This window comes from Pipra filicauda, unplaced genomic scaffold (assembly GCF_003945595.2).
Source record: "Pipra filicauda isolate LSUMZ 115617 unplaced genomic scaffold, ASM394559v2 scaffold433_size896684_pilon, whole genome shotgun sequence".
In the NCBI taxonomy this organism is placed as follows: Eukaryota; Metazoa; Chordata; class Aves; order Passeriformes; family Pipridae; genus Pipra; species Pipra filicauda.
In genome coordinates, this window is record NW_024104569.1 from 23,433 (window position 1) to 46,111 (window position 22,679).

General features: G+C 44.9%; 1 protein-coding gene across 4 annotated transcripts in view; it reads left to right on the forward strand.

The window, feature by feature from the left end:
- The first annotated feature begins 3,130 nt into the window (after positions 1 to 3,130).
- FGD3 (FYVE, RhoGEF and PH domain containing 3) overlaps positions 3,131 to 22,679 on the forward strand; it is a 108,671-nt gene continuing 89,122 nt past the window's right edge. For 2 of the 4 annotated variants that reach the window (XR_003542834.2, XM_027732581.2), the window contains exon 1: positions 3,133 to 3,515. Coding sequence is in view for 3 of the 4 variants with exons in the window: in XM_027732581.2 (XP_027588382.2) it covers positions 3,380 to 3,515 (136 nt within the window). In the remaining variant the exon portion in view is untranslated. Of the gene's footprint in view, positions 3,516 to 22,679 lie in introns of all 4 variants that reach the window. The other 2 variants (XM_039385768.1, XM_027732580.2) reach the window with 2 other exon arrangements.

Sequence of the window (22,679 nt, forward strand, 5' to 3'; positions counted from 1 at the left end):
CAGCTTTTCTGGTGGACAAATTAGGAATCCCTGAATAATGCAGGGAACCATCCTCATTTCACCCCAGAGGCAGCAGACAGGGAACGGATCCACCGCTCCTGGAGCTTGCTGTTTGTCAGTCGATGGCAACAGGAGAACTGTTTGCCCCAGCCCAGCACTGAAAAGATGAAGAATGGCTCTGGTGCCCCCCTTGAGGACATTTTCAGTTGTGAAGATCAGATTCTGGAAACAGGTGACCCACTCTGATCACTCATGACCTGTTGCATGAATCTAATCCTGCTTTCAGAGAGTCCCAATAACAGTTCTGAGCTATATCACCTTAATAAGATCTGCATCAATTTAAATGAAAAGAACCTGTTAAACCAGTGTGTAAAGCTTACCAGTGAAATTAGAAAGTCCAGGATTGGAAATGCCTATTGTTGAAGAGAATTAACATTCAAGCCCCCATGAATATTTAAGTTCAACTCCTTTATGAAGTGGGGCTAAAATACAGACTATTCCACTCTGCTATAAAAATCACATGCCAGGGCATAAAAGCTGCCACAGGATGTGTATCCCAAATGGAGAACTGCTTTACTCCTATCTGCAGTTCCTTATTTCTATCTGTCTGTTGTTCTGTGCTTTTTTTCTGTTGGATTCCTGGCTGCTCTGGTAACTGGTGTTCATGAATATGCAGTAAATTTGCTTTTGCCTAAGGTATAATTAAAAAAGCCCTCATACCCTACCCCAGTAGGGTTTTGGCTTAAAAATATTTTTTTCTGACCTTTTTTTTTTTTTTTTTCAAATTTAAAGTGAAAGCAACAGAATCAGCTTCAGTGCTGCCATAAATTTAATTTTTTTTATTGCAATTGCTGGTTTAATCTCTTTGTAAATGAGAAAGAAAGCAGTGCTGCTTTCTCTGCAAGTGCAGAAGGCTCAGTTCCAAATTCATGGGAATGATATTGCATACTTCTCACGTGAGAAGTAGTGCCTTCAGGAAGGGAAAAAAAAAAAAAAGCTCTGATCAAAATTCCAAGAGTTATAAATAAGGACTCTGTACACAAAGGAACTTTGTGTTTGCAGTGGAGTGTCATATGATGGCAAAAGCACATGAGGGTCACCCTGAGAATTACATCATCCGGAAGGAAACACAACATGCATCTCCTACATGAAAAGCATGTCAGACAGACCCCATGTATTTGCAAAGCCTTGGCTCTTTGGTCTCCAATGTCTCATTAAACCCAGAAGAGGTTATTTTTACCCTCACTAGATTTATCTTTCCTGGACATGCAATGGTAATCCTCATTGAACTGCAAAGCCTACCACGAAGGAGAATCACTTTGTGTTGAGACAGCCATTCTTGTACGAGAATTTTAATGTGATATGACAGGCAACTTTTTTTTCTTTTTGGAGAGAAAGAGTATTTGTATGAACTTTGCTAACTGCTCACACTGCATTTACTGGCCCTTTTCTCCCTTGCACACATGTGCATCGCTGGTCAAAAGCAATGGCAATTTAAGCAACTTGCTTAAATTGTAAACTGTCTCCTGAATTACTTAAGTGATTCTGGTCAGAGATACAAATTCAATACTGCACATACCCAGACTGTAGATGATGAAAGCACCTACAATGAAAAATGCTCTAATTCTCTAGGAAAAAAAAAAACCCAACCCAAAACCCAAATCAAACCAAAATGCTGGCTAGGGTGGGGAAAGAATTGGGCAGGAAATAAATAGATAACTTTAAAGGACAGTGGTTATTTGGTGTTCTGGTGATATATTAAACACATTTAAATGCTTAAAATAAAGTCTACCTCCGCTTTGCAATTAATAGCGTGGACCTTGTTTTCATGAGAGCAAAGAAGGTGGGTAATTTTCAACAACTTGTAAGTTTGTTTCTGCTGAACTCCCATTATACCTGATAAGGTGCAGCAGTGGTTGGTGACTCGGATCTGCTCTGCTCAAAGTACCACAGAGAAAACCTGCCTCGTTGTGTTAAAGAACAGGACTAATCTCAGGTAGCCATTTCAGAGCATTAGTTGCATATTAACAGGTAGGATTTCCAGAGTAACAAGAAACTCAGACTGGTTCATTACTGAAAAATCTGCTTTCTTACGCTAGTTGAACGAGACCCTACCCACAGAGTTACCCTGGAATTATCCTGGAATAATTAGTCCAAGGAAATTAATTTTATGACTGCCATTATAAAACTATTTTTCTCTTACACCACGCTAGTGAAGTACTCAAATGTGTATTTCCATAGTGGTGCCTACATCAGTGCTGGATATTTCAGGGGGGAAGTAAGGAGCAATGACCAACTTCTGGGTAATAGAAAATAGACTAAAGCTCAACATACATAACTTCTCATTGTACTGTTTTGCATTTTTTTTCCTGGAGGTAAATGCCTTTGTGAAGACCATTTTACATGACTTTGTGCTTTCAGAGATGGACTGATAGGTGCTTTTAAGCTTAATATATTTAGTTGTTTGTTTTTTTTTTTCTCAGTATTATTTTTTTCTTGTGACGAGAAGCTGGAGATCTTAACTCTCACAAACGCTCTCCTTTAAAGATGTGCCTCACCTGAGGACGCAGGGCTTTACCTGGCTGCAGAAGGAGCACTTCACCGGCGCCGTGAAGGAGAGCATCCCCCTCCACCTCAGCTGCTCCTGTCCAGGCACACAGCAGCGAGTCGGGCGCCCCCGGTTTTCAAGAAGAAAAACCTTGTTTCAAAAAGAAAGACCTTGTTGCTTGGGATGGTTCTGGCGAGTGGGAAAGAGGCTAGTTGCCTGAGGGGGAGAGAACAACAGGGTTTGGTGTCCCCCCCCGACAAAATTCGTGTCTGAATCGCTCTCTGACACGAACACGGAGGGCAGGAGGTCGGGCAGGGCGGGCACCCGCAGCCCCGGGTCTCAGCCGGGCTCCCCCCGAGCCCCACCAGCCGCACTGCGGAGCTTTTGGCTCCCAGGGCAGCAGCTGGCGCGGAGCCTGCAGCCCTTCCGTTTCCCTTTCTGCCGCCCGTGACGTGATTTCGAGGTTCGCCCTCCTCTTTCTCGCCCGAGGGACCCCACGATCCCCGTCCCCGCGGCGCGGGAGCGGCCTCGCTGCCGCCCGGAGCTCGCTGTGGGGAGCGCGGTGTGGGGAGCGCGGCGGAGCCCCCGCCCGGCCCGGCCCCGCTCCGGCTCCTCGCAGCGCTGCTCCCCCAGGGCAGGGAGGGGTGTCCTCCCCCTCCTCTCGGCCCCCACCCCTCACGAGGGGCGGGCGAGGGCGACCCTTCGCCGCCGGCAGCAGCAGCAGCACCTGGTCCCGCGGCCTCCTGCGCCGGGCCGGGCCGGGCCGGGGGCTCCTCCCGCCTCCGCCGCCTTCGGGGGCGCCGCGTCCCGCTGGCGGCGCCTCATGGCGCGATGCAGCTGCAGTGGGAGGGAGAGGAAACCCACCCCCCTCGCCCGGCGGCCGCCTTTGTAAGCGCCCGGCCCAGCTCGGCGCGTAGCGGCTCGGGGAGCGCCGGAGCGCGGCGGCGGGACCAGATGGAGCCGGAGGGTAAGGGCGGCCGCGGTTCCGAGCGAGCCCCGCGTTCGCCCGCCCGCCAAGTTCTCGGCTGGGCGGAGGCGGTGGGGCCGCGGGGAGCCGGGCCGGGAGCGGGGCGGGGCGGGCGAGGGTCCCGGCGGAGTGCGGGGGCTCTGCGGGGCTCCCGGTGTGCGGGGCCCCCCCCGCCAGGGCCCCGCTCCGCCCGTGCCGTCCGCGGGGAGCCCCGCGGTGCGGGGGGAGCGGGGCAGCCGGCACCGACCCGCGGCACTGCGCTCAACTTTCTTTCTTCCTTCCTTCCTTCCTTTATTTTTTTTTTTAAATTTTTCAAAGATTTTTTTTCGTTCCATGCTCTCCCCCCCCCCCCCCCGAGCGTTCTGAGACAAACCCGTGTCCAGCGGGGCCGCCCCGCCCTCCCCGGGCTCGCCCCGCTCCGCTCCCGCACCCCCGGTGGGTGTCCCGCGTCCCTGCCCCTCACAATGCCCAGGGACTCCGCGTTTCACTAAAACACAGCACCGAGCTGCGTAAAAAATATGGTTTTAGTTATCTTAAAGCCACATAAAGCCATTTTCTCCTAAACGCTTCTTTTGGTAAGACTGGTTATTAACTGCATAGATTAAATTTATTTCCTTGCCAGTCCATATTTAGGGCGCTTATGAAATGCTGGTGGTTTTGTTTTTTTTTTTCTCCCCCACTCTTCTTTTTAAATACCTTTTGGAACTGTTAGTTTTCGTAATGTAAACCATTTCTAGCTGCAAATTGGAAACCTCTGGGCCATAATGGTCTGTTGCATTTAGCTGGCTGTCTCTGTAAGCCCTGCATTCTCCTGGGAAAAAAATAGAAAGAAGGGGGAAAAAAAAGGCCCTAAAAAACCTTATGAGATTCATGTTTAGAAAATTGGCCACATGCAACGTAGCTGTTTTTTAAACCTCAGTACCTAAGTCACATTTTCCATTCCAAATATTAAGGGTGGTTAAACTATGTTAAAGGGATATACTCTACCTTAGTTCCCTTGCAAGCTTTAGGGAATTTTAACACAAAGGAAAATGGCTCTGCAATATAAAAGAATCTTGCAGTGCCTGATACGCAGCAGCACCAAGGAGTAGAAGAGACTGTTGGCAATTGTTAATGACCAGAACTGGTTTTGTTGTCCAAGCAGAGAAGTGTGCAGAATGGAAATGGGTTACGTATGGTGGTCGGTACATTGATCATAGTATTCTTGTATTCTTTATAAAAAGTTTATTTTTCATGGAAAGCTAGTTTTCACAATGCTAGGAGGATGTTTTATAAACTCATCCCCTGTGTTTATAAAATCGTCCCCTGAAATAATCAAGCTGGGTTGTTCCTGATTTATCTCATTTGTGACCCAGTTCTTTGTATTGTACGTCTCCTTACCTTAATAAAGCTAGAAAAAAGGTAATAACAATGAGTTTGAGTTTGAAGGAACTCCTTCTTTTGAAGAATTAAGTTCTCGTGTTTAAAAAGTGGAAGTTCTCTGTCCTGTTTCTTGGTTAGTTAAAGTCTGGATCAACCCAGGAAGGGTTATGGTGAGCTGCTGAGGTTCCCCATCTCCCCTGGATCCAGGAGTATTCAGACAATCTGACTTCTGGCACTTCCCAAACTCCTTGGGTACCGACCTTCCATATGTTGAGTTTGGAGGCTGGTCCTCCTGCATGGATTGGAGCCTGCAGTAGCTGGAATGCCTGTGTTAGCAGCCTCCCTCCCTGTCAGTGAAGGAGCCAGGGTTCTCAGGTTAGTTGCTTGTGGATTGGTGCGATACATATCCCACTGCATGTGTGCCTTTGTGATTTTGTTGGCTGCGGTTGATGCTCTTCAGGGAGTGTTATTTCAGTTTTCAGAGTCAGGGCACCCAGAGTGAGGTGATCTAAGGAAAGCCTGTAGAGCTTGCTTGTTCTTGTGGCTTTGATCAGATGTGCTGGAATTGCTGTTGGCCAGTCCCCTTTGGTGCAGCTTCTTGCATTTAAATGTATGTCAGAGGCTCTTGCTGGAAGTGAAGCTAGGGCTTTCTCTTTCCAGAGGAGCGCTGCCTCTTTCCCAGTGTGCAGATGCAAGGCCTGTCAGGTATCTTCCACAGAGGCAGGGAAGCCTGGGGGGTTGATACTAGGTTCCTTAAGGAGGTCCAGTGTGGTGGTGTGATGCCACAGAAATACTGACCCCCAGAATTCTTGTGGGTGTCCCCCAAACTCCAGACTTTAGCTGAGGTGATAATGTGTGAGGAGGCCGGGACTTCAGAGCGTATTTGATCTTGGAATGTCTCAGAGATGCAAGAGAAGATGTTATATTCAAACTGGTAAAAAGGGTGGAATCATAGCAGTGATGATCCTCGTGGCTTTTTGTGTGGGATGAACTTCTGTAGCGTGATCCCGAACAAGGAAGACTATCTTAGGTCAGTAGTGGTGGAAGTGGGTTTTTGAAACCCTGGGACACTAGACTTGGGAATTAAGAATCCCAGGTGATGATTTTTCACTCATGCATTGTTTGCACTGCAGTGTTTTCAAGGCAGGCTTTGTGGCTGGGTTTTCCAAAGCATCCCAATGGTTTTATACTCCAAGCTCCCCGATCAGGTTCGATGTGTTTGGTTTTGGGAAGGCCTTGTTCTCAAACAAGCTGTGTGAGATGGAGTGCTGTGGGCATGTATTTCCTAGTGCTTTTCAATAAAAAACGGACAGCTAACTTCTGTAGGAGGTTCTGAGAACAGCTTTGTCTTCCCATGTGGCTGGAAGCTCAAAGAACACTTAATGTTCCTCACTGACACTTGTCCTTGCTGACCCAGCTCAATAATAATGCATGTATGGGGTTTTTTTTTTTCCAAATCATACCTTTTTTTTTTTTTTTTTTTAGAGATCTTGCTAAGATTGTTGGGGATCAGTAATATTGGTGCAAATGATCCTGCTTTGGTCAGTGAGTGTGACCCAGTGGTTTGTGTGAGAATTGAAAGGGCAGGGAGTGTAAATGCAGCAGTGATGTGATAAATGCTTTGATTCCTCTCTGAATGTACACCCGTTTCTAGTGAAGCTGTAAACTTGTGAAATGCTTTTGAGTAAGATTAATTTTCTTCTTTAAGGTGTTTTGAAAACTAATTTAAATTTTTATTTTGAAATTTAAATTTTTCGTTTACCGAAAGCTCAGTTTGAAACTTAAAAGAGGTGACCGGTAAAGCCTAAGTAATAAATACTTCTAGCTCCCAGGATACAGATACTGTGTTAGAGATTGGAGCTATTAATTATGTAGATGCTAACTTGTCTGAGTGGAGTGAACAGTGGCACATTAAAAGCAGTAATAACTACTGTGGTATCCGTTTGTGTCAGCATTATCAAATTTTAATGTGAAATGTAATGTTTAACTTGAGAGACCTCCCGTGACTTGCAATTCTTACATAATGATGGATATCGATACTGTTTTGAAAATACGTCTCTTGATCCAAATTCTGTGAACTGGTTGAAAGTTCCTCTTAAGTAAAAAAAATAACTTCATATATTTTTCAGATACAGGAACAGAGAATATGAGGAAAGCCTGAGCTAAGGTGGACTAAGGCACGAGTGAGAGAGAGGGAAAATAGGAGGGGAGTATTGTTGAAGTTCTTTCCATGATGTGGCAGCTCTCTGCTGTGTGCCCACCACCAGCTCTCAGGTCTCTCCTTTTCTTGTCCTCTGCCAAGCCCTTTGAAGTCCCCACTGAGCCTGGCTCCCCTGAGCACAGGACCCCGAACCTCCGCTGTGAAAATCCATGTGAAATTGGAAAGAGATGTCTGCAGCTCAGCGTTGTGCTCTCTGGAGTATTTGGGAGGCAGTCAGTCACAGCGTGGAACTCTGGCTGGTTTGGAGTTATGAGTGGTGAAATTTGAGAAGCCTTTGTTGGTGGAACAATAGTGGAGGTACACTGGAAAGTGCTTCCAGGGGAACTTTGTGCCCCTCCCTCTCCTCTCCCCGCTCCCGTTCCCAGCCAGCTCCTAAAAGCAACGTTTAGTATAACTAGATTTGCATTTTACACTTTAAATTTTATGGGTCTTTGCGTTTCATCTCACAGTTGGTGGCTGTTCACTGTGTCAGTGCTGGCTGTTGTTGGGAGTTGCTGGGTGTTTGTTTTGTTGCTGGGTGCCAGGCAGGTGCTGTGCCAGCCCACGGAGAGATGTGCTGGTGCCTGGTGTTCTCTCCCTGGTGCTGCATGGAGCCTGATGTTCATCTCCACTCCCTTGGTGGTCCACCTCTTGCTTTTTCTGGCAGTAGTCACTACGTGTGAGAAACACCCAGGTCTGCAGTCCTGGCCTGGCTTCTCAGGGTTAACTTTATTTAACTTTTATTTACTGTGCATAGCCTCTGTGGTCCCTGACCGCTACCTCTCGAAGTGCTGTCCTCCCAGCTTGTTCTGCTGGTTGTCACTGGTTTTCATTGCTATTTTTGTCTTTCTGTGAAGTGCAGTTGAATTTCAGAGTTTATTGGTATTACCTGCTTCCTTGTTTTCTGAGTTGCACTTTTCTTGTTAAGACCCTGGTGTCGGACAGAAAGCCATTTAACTGCTGTGGGAAGGTGAAGTGGAGAATTGAGGTGGAAGGCTGGGGAGAGGAGGTTGTTGACATAGCATAACCTCAGCCATCTCATGCAGGACTCCCTGCAGGGTCCTTAGGGGGCTCAGCAAAGTGATTTTATCAATTCCTCACCCAGAGTTGCTCCATTAACAGAGGGCCAAAATTCCTACCTTGGAGCCAGGCTGTTTGAATAACCCTTCAGATATGGGCAGGATACTTTTCTCCCTCAGTCATTCTTCTCTCCCTCTTAGCATGATTAGTGTTATGGTTATGAACTCTAAAACTCATGGCTCTTTGGCAGTCAACCATCAGCATAAAAAAGTTGCAGAATGATGTGATGTGTGTTGGTGGTGGGCAGCCCCGAGAGGCTGGTCAGAATGACCATTGTGGGTCCCACTCTGTACTCGTGTTGGGCACCAACAACCTGGTTTTGTGAAGAAATATGTGAAGTGCTACCAACTTTAGTGTCTTAAATGCTGGTGATTTTTGAGAGAGCTCAGTGTTACTAAAAGCAAGAATAACAATTTCTAAGTTTTTAAATTGCACAGGCCTCTACAGTATGTTTAAATGTGTTGGAAGTGTTGATTGCAGTTTTGAAGGTGCTCCTGAGGTTGGGTCAGAAGCAGTCACTGGGCAGTGAATAGAGTCATGGTCTTCAAATCTGTTGTTAGTCATAGTAAAAAGCATCTTTTGGGATGACAGAATCTTTTAGGTATTAGCAGAGAGAGACAGAGCAGACCAGTGAGCATTGCTGTGAGAGGTGAGGAGCTGTGAATCACTGTAGGTCCTCATGCATTTCACCATGGCCATGAGTAATTACATCCCTGAAATTGTATCTTAAAATGCTGAAGCATCCCCTTTTGAAAGATAGTTCTAGTTCTTTATTTCTTCAGAGGCTGATTTGATGCTGCTTCTTAGACATTCTTCTGTTTAATGGATATTCAAGGAGAGAGCATTTTTATGCCGGACTATCGAATGAATCAATTACGTGTTATATTTGTCATTTTTCTCTCTTCAGGCATTTTGAATAAGCTCTTGCTGGAGTGTACAGAGCCACTGCGCTAAGAATAGCTACCTTTACTCTTAATTTCTGATGTGCATCGAGCTGGTTAATTAATGTGAATGGCTAAAAAACTAACACAGGGTCCAAAGTTGACACTGGTTAGATGTCAGCCCAACCTTGATCCTTGGGACAGAGCATGTGGGTCCAGCATATGCATGTAGCTTACACATCTGTACATGGCATCCTGGCAATCTGGATGGAGATTTTTGGAGGATAACAACCTCCATATTAAAGAATCTAACTTCTAAAAGTCCAAACAACTCAGTAGTCCCAGTATTTTTTTGGAAGGCAGGGCACCGTCTAAATATCGCTTGGATGTCAGAGGTTTCTCCTGTTTATTTTAGACTTCTGAAAAGCAGGCAGGTGTCTGACTATAATGAAGGAATTTAACACTGGCCTCTAGTTTTCTTAAACTCTTGGCCTCTTTTTATTCTTTCTTTTTGAGCTTGCAGGCTCTGAGCAGAAATTCTCTCTTGGTAACTTAACCCTGAGCAAATATTTACATTCATGAGATTCTTGCTACTTCAGCAATCATTTTGGACCTTGAGGTTGGAACAGGGTAAAAGTTACTGAACCAAACATTGGGGATGGGCAAGGAGCTGGGAAAGGAAGACCGAAGAAGCCTCCAAATATGGGCTTACCATGTTTGGTAGGAATCACCTGTTCAGTGTGATTATCACCCCACAGCCACTGCTGTATTCCAGGATGAGATTTACAGAGGTACTGTGTTTCCTGCCACTGACCCTATGCATCTTGTGATTTGAATTTCACCTGCAGCTTCAAAATGCTGAATAAAAACGTTTGTGTAAAAACTGAAGTGAACAAAGTAGTAGAAGGGAAGACTAAAACAGAAAAGAAGGAAAAAGTAGTGAATACAATGCAAAAAACCTGACAGAGACATAGGAAGAGATTTTGAAGAAGGAGGTTTTTTTAAAAGTCAAAATTTGTAAGAAATTTGAAATTTGTAAAAGAGGAAACCTGTAGAAAACACTTGTGGGGATTAAACTGAGATTACAGAAGAAGTAAGGGAAAGGTTCTCCAGGGTAATGAGCAAGGATATAAGTAAGGTAAAGGAAGGAGTGATCTCCCTGCAAACCAATGGATGAAAATACCACCAGATCTCAACTCCCTGTGGGTTTGTTTTTTTCCCTAGGTTTTGCTGTTACAATCCAGCAGCATGCCCTGTGCTGGCTGCACTCTTTCTGGGAAAGACGGGATGACAGTGAACTCTTTTCCCACACCTTTTGGGGCAGAAATAGGCAGGTTTCTCACGGCAGCTCTCAGCAGAGGCCGTGGACACTGATGGAGCTTCCTCTCCCCAGCCCTCCTGTGCTGCATGTTTGGAGATATGTTTGGAGCCCCAGGGATTTGGTGGTGGTCTGGCCCTTGGGCTGACCACTGCAGCTCCACGGTGCTGCCGGTGAGCTGCCAGGAGCACTGGGAGGAGAGCTGAGCGCATAACCCAGTGCAAACTGGGCATTGTGCTCCCTCTTACATTTCACAGAAGAAGGGATTGTGCCCCCACAGGTAAAGTTGGGACGTTGGTTGACATGGTTGCACTGGAGCTGTGGCTGAACCTACAAAAAAGGTGATTAAGGTCCAGCCCCCAGGCCATAGCAATGCACGGCTGCGTGTTGGAGCTCTTAAGGGTTTGTGTTGGAGTATATGGTTTTTCTATTTAATTTTTTCTCCCCTTTTTTCTCCCTGTTCGTTGAATATCTGCAAAGCCCTGGTCTGGGGGTGGATGAAGTTTGTCCAGAGGAAAATCTCAGCCACTCCAATTTCCTGTTGGAGCCAGGTGTGCCACCTCTGTGCATCGCTCCCACTGGCTGCTGGAGTTATTCACGCAAAGTGAAGTTTCCCATGGAGGAACAAACAGTGCTGCCTGCTGAGCTTTTCTAGGTCTGCTTTATTAATTGCAATTGGAATTCTTACAGGCTGTTTCTTGGCTGTAAAAATCCAGAGCCAAATAGCAAAGTTGGGGGGAGCAGTCCCCCCATAGTTATTAGTATGCAGTTGAGAAATAAATTTCTTAAAACTTTTTTTCATCTTTAGCAAATACATGTCTTGCCCTGCCATTCTTAGTTTACTGATGGAGGTGCAGATGTTCACAGCTAGGGGAGAGCAAGATTTCCTCAAAATAGTAAAATTAAAAAAAAATCCTGTTTCATCCATAATGTCTGGAGTTTTTGGAATTGGGTCTGTGATTGGAGTTATGGCTGCTTGATTTTGATGGTTGTGCAGTCAAGAAAAGCATCTGTTCTGCATTCCAAGAAGCAACTTTTTTATTTACTTGAAAGGATACTCTGGGTTTTTTTGGTATTTCCCAGACCATACAAGTCCCAAAAGTTATTTTAAAAACTGCTAATCCTCTTCTTAGGACAAAGAAACTGCCGAAGCGAATTTTGAGGGTAGGGGGCTGTTGTGTTACTCATCCATCTAGTCCAGGGCTCTGGCCACAGATAGTGAAAACCTTTGCAGCAAATGGTTATGGAATAGCTGGCACCAAGAGGTGGGTTTATTATTTCTTTTCTTCCCCTGCACCCAATTGTTTAAAAATTGGATTGTGTCTTAAAGCAGGAGAGTTCATCAACCCACAGAACTCATGACCTCCATGGAAACAGAAGTTTTCTTATGGCTGGTAACAGGTTCAGGGTTGTTAGTACATGTTATTAAAAAAAAATAAATTTCTAGTTGTTCAGAAACTGTGTACAGAGTGGTGCCACTGTTTTACTTGTATGTTTGAAGTGATAAAACATATTATGATAATACACCTGGGGGGGATGTTCCACCCCACTGCTCTGTGCCCGGGCAAAGTGTTGCATTTTGGATTTAAGCTGATTCTCCCAGAGCTGTGAGGAATTTGCAGGTGAGTTTTGCTGCTCCCTTTGCTCTCCTCCCTCCTTGCTAGAATAGGTTTCAAGCAGAACCAGTGTTGAGAAGGGAGTGGAATCTCACTGAATGATTTTTGATCATTCAGAGCAGAGCCTCCAAAGGGTGGAGCTTTGTTCTCTGATTGATGGAGGGTCAGAAACCCAGGAGCAGGAGGTGGTGCCTGTAATTTGGGAGTTTGGTCAAACACTCTTAAAGATCTTAAACCTTGAGAGCACAGGTTTTGAACTTTTGTCATAGGTTTACTTGTTCTAAAAAAACCAAGGGGGAATAGTTCTTTTTTTTTTCTTTCACCTGGATTGTTTTAAAAGAAAGATGTTGAACGGGGGAGGGTGGTTTGCCTTGGGTGATTGACCCCCACAAAAGAACTAACCAGCAGATCTACATTCTAAGCTGATGGCCCTCCAAAGGCTGTGGGGAGGGCTGTTATTTATCCTTTCTTTCTCCACACTTCCTCGATTGGAGCCTCAGTTTCGGATTTACAGTTGCTTAGAGGGAGGGGTTTGGTCTTCCTCATAACTCATCCTCCTTAGCAAAACACTTCAGTCTCATTAAAATGAGACAACTTGGGTGTTTGATTTCTTCTGCATCTGCTTTTGCACCTCCCTTGCTTAGGTTTCCCAACCGAAAAGGTATCGGCTGCTGAGAGAGATTCCAAATTGGCCAAACACGTTAGATTATCCTGTCTCCTGTTTCCAGCTTCACTGGATGAACATCAAACTCCTTTTGAGTCCTGGTCACCTGTTTGTCCCACTGCAGGGTGACTGAGGAACCCTCATGTACTCTCTTTATGGCTCAGCATCAACCTACCACTTACTTCTCCCCTTTCTCACTGTCCTCGGTCTCTCCTGTCTGCTGACGTCTTCCAGTTTTGTGAAGCTTCCAGGATATTACTGATGACATCTCTTTCCAAGATGTGTTTCTGCTGTGATATCTGCTTGGCTGACAATCTGTAATAAAAGTTAATGAACCCCGGGTTACTGCAGCTCCAGCTGAACTTAGCCTTGATCTTGAGATCCTTCTGGGGACCAGATTGCAAAAATGCACATTTGTGCTTTCAGGCCTCTGAAACTTTTATGTTTCAAATTCAAACCCCTGAGATTTAGATAGGTGGTGTGTGTGGAGTTATGATAACTCTGTAATTGTGCTGCTGTTTCCCCGATTTTTTTAAATTTAATTTAATGTAATACCCCTGAAATTTATGTTCCTTTACCTTGCGATGGAAGAAGTGATCTTCTGTATTAAAACAGACTTTTGAGCCTGTAGGCTCTGGGTGTAGCTTGCAGAATTCTGTGTGTGTGGTGCTATGATAAATAACAAAATCCATCATCGTTGTCATTCCTTAGAACATCCCTGCATCCCACAGGTAGTCCCACTGGCACCTACTGAGGAGGCACTTGGCACTAAAAACTGAATTTTTTTTTATTTCACCATGTAGTGGGGAAAAAAAGATAAGGCTTCATTTAATATCCGTTTGATTAATAAATCAAATATATTGATCTGTTGAAATGCATTAAATGTGTACAAATGTCATGTGCCTTATTTTCTAAAACTACGTCAAAATCATCATTTGCACCGCAGGCCTTAAAATACTTTTTCTGTGGAATATAATTGTTTTTCCTTTTTAAAACGTTGGTTAGGGTTTTCAAATGGGACTCAGTTATAAAAGGGAAGCAGTTCAAATGTGGTTCTGTAACTTCTGTTTCGATTTGTTTATTTAAGACTTGAAAATCAAGTGGTGATTTTAAGGTTTTCTTAAGTTGATGCTGGTGACTGCAGTGGTGTGCCCTTGCTGAAAAGGCTTTAAAATCCAAATCCTTATTTTTCAGTCTGCTTTAGTGATGATGACTGCCATTTATTTCACTTAGAAGCAGAGTATGCAGAATGCTCTGGTTTTAGTTTTTCAAGAACTTTTCCCTGCACTCAGCTGGCCTGTTCAGAATGCTATGTAGAGTCTTCATTTCAGCTTTCTGGGATTGATTAAACTGTAGTGTCCAATTTTTTTTCTCCTCCTTTTGAAATACATCTCACAACTGCAAGATTTGAGCCAGTTTGTTTAAACAAAAAAAAAAAAGCCACAAAAACTGGAAGTCTGCACTTTTTCTACATTGTTATTTTTACGTTTATTTAATGCCAGTCGTGATAAAGGCTGATTTATGTAGGATTTGTAGCATAGCTCAGCTGTGCTACAGCAGCTTACAGATAGCTTTGAAGTGTTTATAGAAGTTAGATAATGGCAGCATTTGGTGCTGTTCCTCGGCTGAAATATGCAGCATATTCAGTAAAGATACTGACATCTCTGGTCTCTTATTTGGGGTTGATTTAGGTGGGCCAGCATTGCTGCTCTCTCATCAGGCCCACTTATTCCATCTCTTCTCTGTGTAGTGCAAATACAAGGGCTAAAATCGAGCTAAATGCCTTTTCAGGTTTTGTTGACCACCGATATTAAATCTAACATGGTTTTTGGTTTGGGTTTTGCCTTGTAGGTTTGGATTTTTTTTTTTAAATGAATTGCTTTTTGAGAGAAATCAGGAGTATGACTTCCTTCCTTCCAGCCTGTTTTTCAGTGCAACAGTTGTATTCTAAATATTTGCTCCAGACTGGCAGATCCACACTCCATCAGGCAGACTAACTATTCCAGAAGGTTAATGCAAGCACAGTTTCTTCCTTCCCTCAACTTCTGTCGCACTGACCATGTAAAAAAAACAACTATTGGTGTTTAAATAGTTTCCCTTTGCTACTCTCCAAATTAGGAGCACTCCTTGAGCTCTTTGCTGCTAAGCCAACTTGCAGGTAAGTCAGCACCTGTGTCTTTGGGACTGGCTTTGTAAACTAGGCTGAGGTCTGGCCAGGATGGCTGAGGGTCTGCTGCCTGGGAAGATACAAAAATCTTCGTTACAAGTACTGTTTTGGGGGTGGATGTTTTGCTTTTTTTTTCAGGTGTGTTTGGTTTTTAAGAAGACCTTCCAAAGTAACATATGCGTTGTATACATGCTGCAATGGCTTCATCCCAGTGGAGGCAAACAGCAGATCCTTGGCAGCATGAGCTCAGCTTCAGTTTGCAGTATATATTGGTGGATCCTTGGATGGGTTTTCCAATAGTTCAGTTGGGCTCACCCACTATTAAAAGTGGTCTTGCAATGTTTGTAAGCTTGGGTACACCATAGTTTCATGTCATGTAGCCAGGGTTACTGTAAAGTGACGTGTTTTCTGTTCTTTGTACACTCATGCTTAGTTTTGTGGTGTCGTGGGCTGGACAATTGCCCAATTTAAGGTGCCTGCTGAAACACTGCAGCACTAAGCAGACCCAGCATTGCAGAAGATAAAATACCTATCAGTGGCTTGTAAGGGAAAAAACACTCTTCTGAGTCCATTGGGGTTCAGTATAGATGCACTTAGATCCAGCTTTGTAAGAAAATAGATATTTATTTTATTTTCCTCAGATTTAGGTCATAAGTATGCTCAGAGATCTGAAACAAATGTAAAGTTTCTACAAATCATGTAATTAGTGTTCTCCAAATTCAAATGTCGGGTAATCCACAGATTATTTTTAAAAGTGTTTGAGGGTGCAGGTTGTAAAGTAATCTTAGTTTGAGATTTGGAGTGCCTAACAGTTAAGGACTGTCTTCAGTATGTCAATATTTTTAGGAAAAAGCCCAGACTGTAATAAATCAGTTTTCTATTGTTGTTTCCACACTCTAATTGCAGGCTTGATAGGAGATTTAATCTTTAGATAGCATGAAAGATTTTGATCCATAAGAGCAGGAAACGACAGGAAAAAATATTTATCGCCTATTACACCCGTCTGTTCCAAAGCAAAAATAAAAGTAGGAACAAAGCTTTTTAAATTTTTTTCCCTTCATTTTCTCCCTTGTTAGATGGGGATGTGTTCATTACAGTGGAAGTTGGCTGAAGAGGTTCCTTTAGTGGTTCAGCTTGTGAAGAATATGGGTCCATCTAGAAAGAGTAGGTTTCTTTCAGTTTGGGAGATGAGGAAAAATTGCAGCAGCCAAAGGTAACTGTCTTTCTTGTGGCAAATATAAGATGTTTTATGATCAGTGACTCGGGTGGTTACATGAGAAGGGCAGTGGGAAAAGTGGGATACTGGATGCTGAAAAGTGGGGGAATTTGGGTTCTGCCAAAGAAAGGGGCTTTGTAATGGTCCTGTTCTGTGGGGAATAGTCTAAACTGTTCTAAGCTGTTCTGGGGGTCCTGCAGGAAGTCACAGTGGTAACAGGGGTTGTCTTGGCATCTTATAATGGTTGATCAAGTCTGAGAGAAGAAAAGCATTCTCTGCAGTTTCTGCAGCTGCTCACCAGTACTCCACTGGTGTTGCAGGAAACTCCTAATTGTTAATATTGTCAGGAATGCTTCCCCTGCCCCCTTCCAGCATTGCAAGCCTGAGTTAATACTGTGCTGGCAGCCTGCAGTCTTGGCACCAACACTAAAGGCCAAACTAGAAAGATGTATGTTTAAGGAATCTGTAAGATGTATGTCAGGAGAAGATTCCTTCAGCTGGGAGCTGGTGCCGTGGTGGAGCTACAGCTTTTTGTACTGAATAAACTGGCATTTGACTGAGTCCTCAGAAGACCACGGATCTCCTCCACTGGAAAAAGTGGGTGTTGTAGGAAACTCTAGATACAGCCCTGCTAATTCTTGTAAATCTCTCAGCTTCTTTCCATGCCCCTAAACACAGGGTTTGCAATCCCTAATGGGGGGTGAGGACACCACATTGAAGTGGCTTTCCTTGGCACTGTGGGAAGACATTCCTTTGCCTTGAGCCATAACCCTGCAGTTCGTAGGGGAGGGCTCCTCTTATCATATATGCAGAGTTTGGAGCTTTTTATCCTTCTAGGACTAATAGCAAGACCATCTCTTTCTTCACTTTGGAGCACCAGGGGTAAATCCATGGGTGTTTATTTACTCATGGTGTACTGATGGTATGCCCAGTGGTACACTGGTTTTTATTTTTTTTTTTTGGCAACTGTTTTAACCTCTTTAGTTACTTAAATTATTTTTAGATTTCACCCAAAACAACTAGGCATGGAACTAGGAGGTTACTGGGAGGTAAGGTGCTGCTCTGTTGTTTTGGCTTTCTCTGCAGTTAAGCAGACCACCTTTTGCACTTTCAGGAGAATCAGAAACTTGTCCTGTTTCAAGTACTGACTTTCACTGTATAATTGAAGCAACCTTTAGATGTCAGTATCCAGTGCTTGCACTTTAATCTGACTGGGAATCAGCTACCTCTGAATTGAGCTTTGAGGTAATGCTTTTCTGGTCTTTGTCAGCTCCGTTGGACCTCTGATCTACTGAAACTTTCTGTATCTTCTATACCTCAAGTGGGGCAGTTGAGAACTTTATTTGGAGTCTGTAAAAAAGAGGATTAGCTTATCTGAACTAACTGGAAAACCCTGCTGGACTTGGGACGTTCAGCTTTAGGGCTGTGACTTGGGATGCAGAGGCGAGCACCCTTACACACCTTTTTTCCAGTGGGTACTACCTGCTGGAAATCCCTGCTGAGAAGCTTGTTCTTCCCTCCTGCTGGATAACCTGGACTTCGTGGTTGCCTTCTCTCTGGTGTCAGGTTTGAGGGGAGACTGGCTTTGGCTTGTAAGGGAGGAGTATAAGCAGTTCTCGGCGTAATTTTGTTTCTGATTCAGGAGTGGGAAGCAGTTCTAGTTGGTATTGTCCTGGTTAGGATGTATCCTTAGTTTTAATGCTTAGCAGTAGGTTTTGCTTAGCTAAAACATTTACTTGGAGGTTAAAAATACCAAAGAAAGGAAAAATAGCTTATGTTGGCTTTGTCTACATCAGCAATAGCTGCAGCCTATAGAAGTGGATCTATGGAAGGAAGGTGGTGCTGAGGACCACCATCTGCCCAGGGAGTGTGTCTGAAGGGCTTTTACATGAGGCCAGCTCTAGGAAGGCACTGCAGACCACATGCCTGTCAGCTGCTGTTGTGAGCTTGATGCACTCCCTCAATGCCTCTCCTCATTGCATTTCCTCTGAAGGGAGCACAGGTCATGCTTCAAGACTGTGCTGAGCCACAAACCAAAACCCAGTAGCTGAGGCGAGTTGGGACACAGCTTTATAAGAGCTCTCTGGTCAGAGCTGAAACGGGGATGGTGACACATCCACTGTCAGCCCCTGGAAAGCCTGCTCAGTGGGCTTTGATAGGGCCGTGCCCCAGGGCTCAAACTGAGTCTTGGCCACTCTTCTCTGTCCACACCTTTGATCTCACACAGGAAAGACAGCAAATTGATTCTGTATCTTTAAGGGGTACTTTGCTCATCAAGTTGCCTTTGGATTAATGATAGAGTTGATGGAGTCTGACTTCATAACCCAGAATGGCTCAGTCTGACTGACACACAGTGCAGCCACGGGGCCCCGGGGTGTGACCGCCTGCATGGGCTGAGCACCATCCTGCTTAGCCCTCAGGGCAGGATGGGGGGCACTCCTCTGAGAGCAGAGGCTGCAGTGGGAGGATCTGCACCGTCTACCCCAGCTGTGGCTGATGCCTCCTCACAGAGGGAGCTTTGAAGGGACAGGATGTGGTGTGGACCTCAGGCTACAGGCAGTGCCTGGACCCTCCTCCTCGGGCAGGGATGGGCAGCAGAGATGCCTGCAAAGAGTGTGTCCAGGTGGAGAACGACCTGCAGCAGGTGGCTTAGCTGCAGGAGGCTCTGAGGAGGTAGTGTAACACTAGGGAGGCCGAGGTTCAGCAGCTGGTTCCAAGTGCAGTTTTCAATGGACATGCAGCTCTCAGCCAAACAGCCAAAATCTGCCCCCCACAGAACGCACCAGGGCAATAATGCAGAAGGATGGCAGCTTCAACAGCAAGGACCTGCAGGAGGAAGAGCCTTCCCCCAGAGCCTGAGGGGCCCTTGCAGAACCACTTTACCACTCTGCAGACTGGAGAGGAAAGACCCATCCATCAGTAGAGATGCTGGAGCTGAGCGAGGCAGTCCTGTCTACTCCCCGTGTCACTGACTGTTAGTCTCTGCTGGCCTTCCATGTGGGCACCACTGACATAGCCAGGAGCAGTCTGAGGAGTATCAAGAAGGATTGCAGAGCCCTGGGAGTGGTGGTAGGGGACTCTGAAGCACAGGTAGCTTTTTCATCATTCCTCCCAGTCAAAGGCAAGAGGTTTGAAAGGACCATTTGAATCTGGCGATTCAACAGATGGTCATGAGACTGGTTCCCTTCCAGCCAGGGGTTCAGCTGCTTAGACCATGGACCTTGCTTTGGAAACCTGGTCTGCTGGGGGCAGGTGGGGTCCAGCTGTCAGGGAAGGGGAAGAGCATCTTTGCTCATAGTCTTGCCAAGCTGGTGAAGAGAGCTTTGAACTAAGGCAGGGGAACATCAATCCATCCCAGTTCTACTGGTTTGATGCCAGTACCAGCAAGAGAAGCCCAGAGCCTGCAGAGGGATCACAGCTCAGCGGGAGAGCACCTGAAGGACAGCACAAAGGAATTGCAGCCACTCCAACCAGTACATTGACTTCACTGGGAGCCAGTTTAAATTCCTCTATGCAAATGAACACAGCGTGGGGAATGAACAAGAGGAGTGAAGAGCGTGCACACACCTGCAGTTCTGTGACCTTACTGGCTGGGGCACCTCTGCTCTGGAGACAGGCTGAGACAGTTCAACCTAGAGAAGAGAAGATTCTGGGGAGACCTCAGAGCCCCTTCCAGGGCCTAAAGGGGCTCCAAGAGAGCTGGAGAGGGACTTTGGACAAGGGCCTGGAGGGACAGGACAAGGGGGAATGGCTTCCCACTGCCAGAGGGCAGGGTGAGATGGGATATTGGGAAGGAATTCTTGGCTGTGAAGGTGGTAAGGCCCTGGCACAGGTTGCTCAGAGAAGCTGTGGTTGCCCCATCCCTGCAAGTGTTCAAGGCCAGGCTGGACAAGGCTTGGAGCAACCTGGGCTAGTGGAAGGTCTCGCTGTCCCCGTTGGGAACATCTCACTGAAATGGGATGATCTGTGAGGTCCCTTCCAGCCAAAACCACTCTAGGACCTTAACAAACAGAGCCATGCTGTGGGGGCTGAGCTGCCTTCTCTGGCAATTGGCTTTTGCTGTGGTTTCAAACAGCTAAAACTCAGTGCCATCAGTGGCCATGACCCTTCACAATAAGGGATGAAATCACTTGACAGGCCAGGAAGATGCTGATGATTTTTCTACTTTGTAAGTTGATTAACACTCTTCTTCCTAAAAAACTGGAGTGTTTCCCAAAGGTATGTGCCCCATGGTTTACTTATTAAGATTGCTAATAATGTATTTCAAAATTAATGTCTTTAAAGGAATACATTTTTGGAGGGGGAGTAGTTACTTTTAGAATTGAAGCATTAAAACTGATAGAAATCAATCTTCTTCTTGTGATCCTGGCAAAGTCTTCTCTTTTATTTATTTAATTTTTATTTTCTCTGCAGCTTTGTTAGGAGTTTGTTGTAACCTCTCTTCTTGGCTCGGTCTCTTACTTCTCTTTAGTGATAAGAAAAGAGATGTGTGTTCTTTAAAATCATGATGTCAGAGCTGATTAATGTTGGTTGAGAGAGGAGCCTGGGATGTGTGTTGCAAACGCACAGTAAGAAATAGGAAGTTTGGTTTCTAGTTAAACATTTGCTCTTTTATTTAAAGCTTTGTTGTGTTTTTACTGGCCTTGATTAAGGCATCTGATTATTCTGTTATTTATCATTTTTTTCATCAGGGAAAACAGCTTGACATGTCACCCAGGATGATTGTTTTCCTTTAAAGCTTCAGTTCCAGATTCAGGAAGTTACTTATGGATCTCAGATTAAATTAACAGAAAAAAGATAAGAATTGACTGAGGGTTTTTGATGTCTTTGCTGGAGACATACAGCTTTTTAGTAGCTTTCATAATGCTTTCTTGTAGCTTTTGGACAGAAAGTCATAAAAAGCTTGTGTTTCCCAAATTTCAGTGAGGTAAGTCCATCAAATCCCTGGATGTGTTGTGAGATGAGAGTCTTACGGCTGATCCTCTTCTAAACACCTGCGTCTGAAAGAGGTTTGTGCTTCTATTGTTTGCATCTCCGAGGCTGTAGGTAAATATTGTCTCTACTTAGTTTGTTTATTTCTCCTTCCCTAGTGAAATTTGCTCTGAGAGGTTCTTCGGTGCAGTTCTCTGTCAATCCACCAGATGACACTTGATGCTTAAGGATAAAAAGATGAGTGGTCCTGCATGAAAAAAATCTCTATTCTGGTGTTGATTTAGAAAAAAATTCAGAACACCTTGTTTCCAAAATGTTTTCATATTGTACTTGTAAAACTGAGGGGGCGTGTATGGGAAATGTTTATATCCTCTACTCGGGCTTTTCACATGTCCCGTAAGCAAAAACTAAATGAGGGAAGACTTTTTTTCTAAAGGCTTTGAAGAAAACTGTGCAACAGGTTAAATCACAGTCGTTCTCACAACTCTGATGAATTGTTGTTAGAAATGATACTCCCCATCCCTGGAAGTGTCCAAGGCCAGGTTGGAGCAGTCTGGTCTAGTGGAAGGTGTCCCTGCCCGTGACAGAGGGTTGGAACAAGATGAGCTTCGAGGTCCTGTCCATGATTCTGTATTGCTATTGAATGAGAGGTTAGTGGTGAGAGCAGAGACCTCTCAGAAGGGTGTGTTCTTACCCTGTTAAATTCCCCAGAAGGGGCGTGGTTTTGTGATCCATTTGTGTGGTGGAGCCCCGGTGCCTTCGCAGGTTTTACCACAGTATTGACTGCAATTACAAATATGTCAATGGTTTGGACACAGATTTGTCAAAGCAAAATCCATGATGGAAAGCCAAATGAAGGTGATTCTGTTTTGTCTCAGTGTGGAGCTGAACTCGCTGTACAGCCGTGGTGTGATAAGGTAGAGGGTTAATATTCAGTGTTAGCACACATCTTCTGTGTGTGTTTTGGTGAGCAGAGGAGACAAAAAAAAAGAGCCAGAAATTTTTGCTGTAGCAGTATTTCTCAAGGCAGCAAAATAATATGTTGCAAAGGGTTCTGGGTGATATTTTTATTAACCTGGACTCAGGCCATCAGACACCAAACTTGGAGTGAGCACCAGGAGGCTCACAAGCGATGAGAGAAATGGGACTCAGATCGTGGAGGCACAGACCTCCTCAGGTCCGTGCCTGTACCTGGACCCACTTCAGCAATACCTTTGTGCACCTGCATGAGTTTTTTACTGCTATTGATCCTAAGAAGCAACTCCTAATTAGAGAGCAGGAACTAGAGATAGGTTGTGTTTAGCTGTTCTAGTTCAAACTGTGTGGTATTTAGGAGGTTTATAGATGTGTGAAAAGGGTTGGTGGCTGGTCTGTGAGTAAAAGGCATAATTTTATGTGAAATAATCCACCTCCTGATAAATAACTTAATTTGTTGCAGCTTTTGCTCTCTTCATGTCTTTTTCTTTACTCTCTGCTGAGCCTATAGCTAAAGTGCTGTGTTTTTTGAATGGTTGGGAAATACCAAAACGTGGCACCTGACATAATTCCCCAAAACTCAGCGTGCAAGGTGCAGGCAAGGGGGTGGTGGCAGCACCCATGGAGGTCTCTGCAGACCCACCAGGCACTCACTGCTGTGTCCTGCTCTTTGAAATGACCTTTTCTGATGAGCAGTAAAGTCTGAAGAAACTAGACTGTTATGGGAAAATTTTGAAATCTCAAATTCAATGC